This window comes from Mastomys coucha, unplaced genomic scaffold, assembly GCF_008632895.1.
Source record: "Mastomys coucha isolate ucsf_1 unplaced genomic scaffold, UCSF_Mcou_1 pScaffold22, whole genome shotgun sequence".
Classification (NCBI taxonomy): domain Eukaryota; kingdom Metazoa; phylum Chordata; class Mammalia; order Rodentia; family Muridae; genus Mastomys; species Mastomys coucha.
Window position 1 is genome coordinate 131,466,813 of NW_022196905.1, and position 2,381 is coordinate 131,469,193.

At 51.2% G+C, this 2,381-nt stretch overlaps 1 protein-coding gene across 9 annotated transcripts in view; it reads right to left on the reverse strand.

Moving 5' to 3' along the window:
- Zan (zonadhesin) overlaps positions 1-2,381 on the reverse strand; it is a 100,246-nt gene that overhangs the window by 41,107 nt on the left and 56,758 nt on the right. For all 9 annotated transcript variants that reach the window (XR_004109638.1, XM_031338346.1, XM_031338351.1 and 6 more), the window contains 2 exons: positions 1,743-1,960; positions 455-596 (listed from right to left, as the gene is read on the reverse strand). Coding sequence is in view for 8 of the 9 variants with exons in the window: in XM_031338346.1 (XP_031194206.1) it covers positions 455-596; positions 1,743-1,960 (360 nt within the window). In the remaining variant the exon portion in view is untranslated. The remainder of the gene's footprint in view (positions 1-454; positions 597-1,742; positions 1,961-2,381) is intronic.

The following is a 2,381-nucleotide window of genomic DNA, read 5'->3' on the forward strand; positions in this document are numbered from 1 at the left end:
AAGAAAGAAAAAAAACGGATCTCTTGGGGCTGGAGCGGTGGCTTGGCAGTCAAGCAGACTTGCTGTTCTTGTGGTGGGCCTAAGTTTGGCCTGCTCAAAAAATCTCATGTTAACTCCAGCTCCATGGCATCTATCTGATGTCCCTCTGTGGATCCTACATGCCCTGACTCAGGTGCACATACCCATATACAGACACACCATTAGGCATGGAATTAAAAATAAAATCCTTAAAGGGAAGAATGTACCTTTCAAGTTAATGTGGAGACTCACAGCTGAGGACCAATCGTGAGAAGGAACCCAGCCCAGCTATGGATCCCCACAATCCATTCCCACTGTGGGGCCTCTTCCCTGAGATCCCATGGGGCAAGGGGACTAAGCTCCCTCTTGTCTCGCCCCTGGTTGGTCTCTTCAGCCGTGAGCACACCCTCTCCTCATTCCCTCATGGCTCCCTTACTGATTGTGGCACAGTTACTGTTGTCATCCTCCGTATCATTGCAGTAAGTCCCTGAGGGACAGTGATAGCTCTGGCACTGGATGGCCCCTCCCTTGCAGGTGCAGCTCTGAGTACAACCTCTGTTGATCCAGGTCGTATCTGCCTGCAGATGTCAAGGAGAAGGAAGTGGGGGCTTAGGGTTTGTTAGGGGACAGCCTGCCTCCTGTCTGATGGAGTTCACTTTTGCCCTCCTTGTCTGCAGGCTCTTGGGGATTCATTTAGCCAACTACGGATGCTTCCATTCGGGGAAGAAAGGAGGTAGGGAATGCATTGAAGGTTGCGGTTGTAGCTCAGAGGATTCATGCCTAGAATCCTCCAGGGAGGGGCTAAAGGCTAACTCAGTGAAAGTCTTTAGCCCTAGAGTCCTAAACTGTGGGCCTGGGAGCATAGTTCAAATGTAGAACCTTTGCCAGAATCTTCAGTGATGATTGGTAAGGAAGGTAATTGTCAGGTTGTGGAAGTAGAACACTTGCCCAGAATCCTCCAGTAGAATCTAAGGGTGTGACTTAGGCCAGAATCCCCCAATAGAACATGGGGGTGTGGCTTAGAAGTAGAACACCTGTCCAGAGTCTTCCAAGAGGGGCTGGGGGGTGGGTATGGCTTAGAAATAGAACGTTGGCCCAGAATCCTCCCAGAGAGTCTAAGGGTGTGGCTTAGAGGTAGAGAGGGCTGGAGTGCAGCTCGGTTTTAGAGCAGTTGACTAGAATCTCCTAAGAGGGGCTGAGGCCATGGCACATCCTAGAACCTAATCAATCCTTCTACTACAAGACGAGCATATGTAGGCAGGGGCATCCTAGGTGGAGAGGGGCAGCAAGAACGAAAAAGTGGCCCTCAATCTCCGTTTTGACAAAAAGAGAGTTTATGGGGTTGGGAAGCATGAACGTATGTTGTTTGGAGGTCAGAGACAATCTTGAATATTGGTCCTCAGCTTTAACTTTGTATAGAATACTCTCTTCCCCCCTTCCTCCTCCCCTCCCATCCCCCCACCTCTTTACTGTTGTCATCCACTCCTACCTACACATGTCCAGGGATTACCTTCCCTGCTTCCCAGCTCCTAGCAGCAGCCCTGGATTACAGACACACACCACCAAGGCTTGCATTGAGTGTATAGATTCAAATTCAGGTCCTTGAGTTAGGGGGTGGGCAGACAATTCCCCCCCTGAGCTCTCTTCAGCAAATAAATGTTTCACACACTGGGCCACTTCCCACCCCACCCCACCCCCATATCCCATTCTCCACACCCACTCACAGGGATGAGAACACCCTGGACGTCTTTGCAGCCACACTCAATTCTGGGCACACACTTGTCGTTACCGAGGACATAGCCAGGTTCACAGACACAGCCCTCCGTGCAGGCGGAGGGGGCTTTGTTACCAGAACTCTCACAGTGGCCATCGGGGTCTGAGCAGGAGGGCTGACAGGGTGGAAGGCAGTTGGTGTAGTGGCTGTGGGCAGGGCACTGGAGAGCTAGGAGGTGGAGGGAAAGTAGAATTAGTGGAGGTGACCTAGAAAGTCCAAGTGAGCAAGCTACAGAAACCAGACCAGGGGTTAGAGAGGTAGGTAGTTCAGCCTTTAAGACTGCTTGCTGTTCTTACACGGGACTTGAATTCAGCATCCATGTAAGGAGGCTCAATACCTCACATAACTCCACCTTCAGAGCATTCCTCTGGCCTCCACACGTATGACACTCACGTGCACAAACACACACGCAGGCACACCACTATACGTATACTAAAAGCATCTTTTAAAAGAATGTGGCCCTTCCAGCTAGGTTTGGAGACTAACAGTCTAACCGTCTAAGACTAATGGTGATGAGGGATCCAGCCCCACCCATGGATGCTCCTACTCACTCCCCACAGTGGTACCCCATCCCAGCCCCACCCATGGA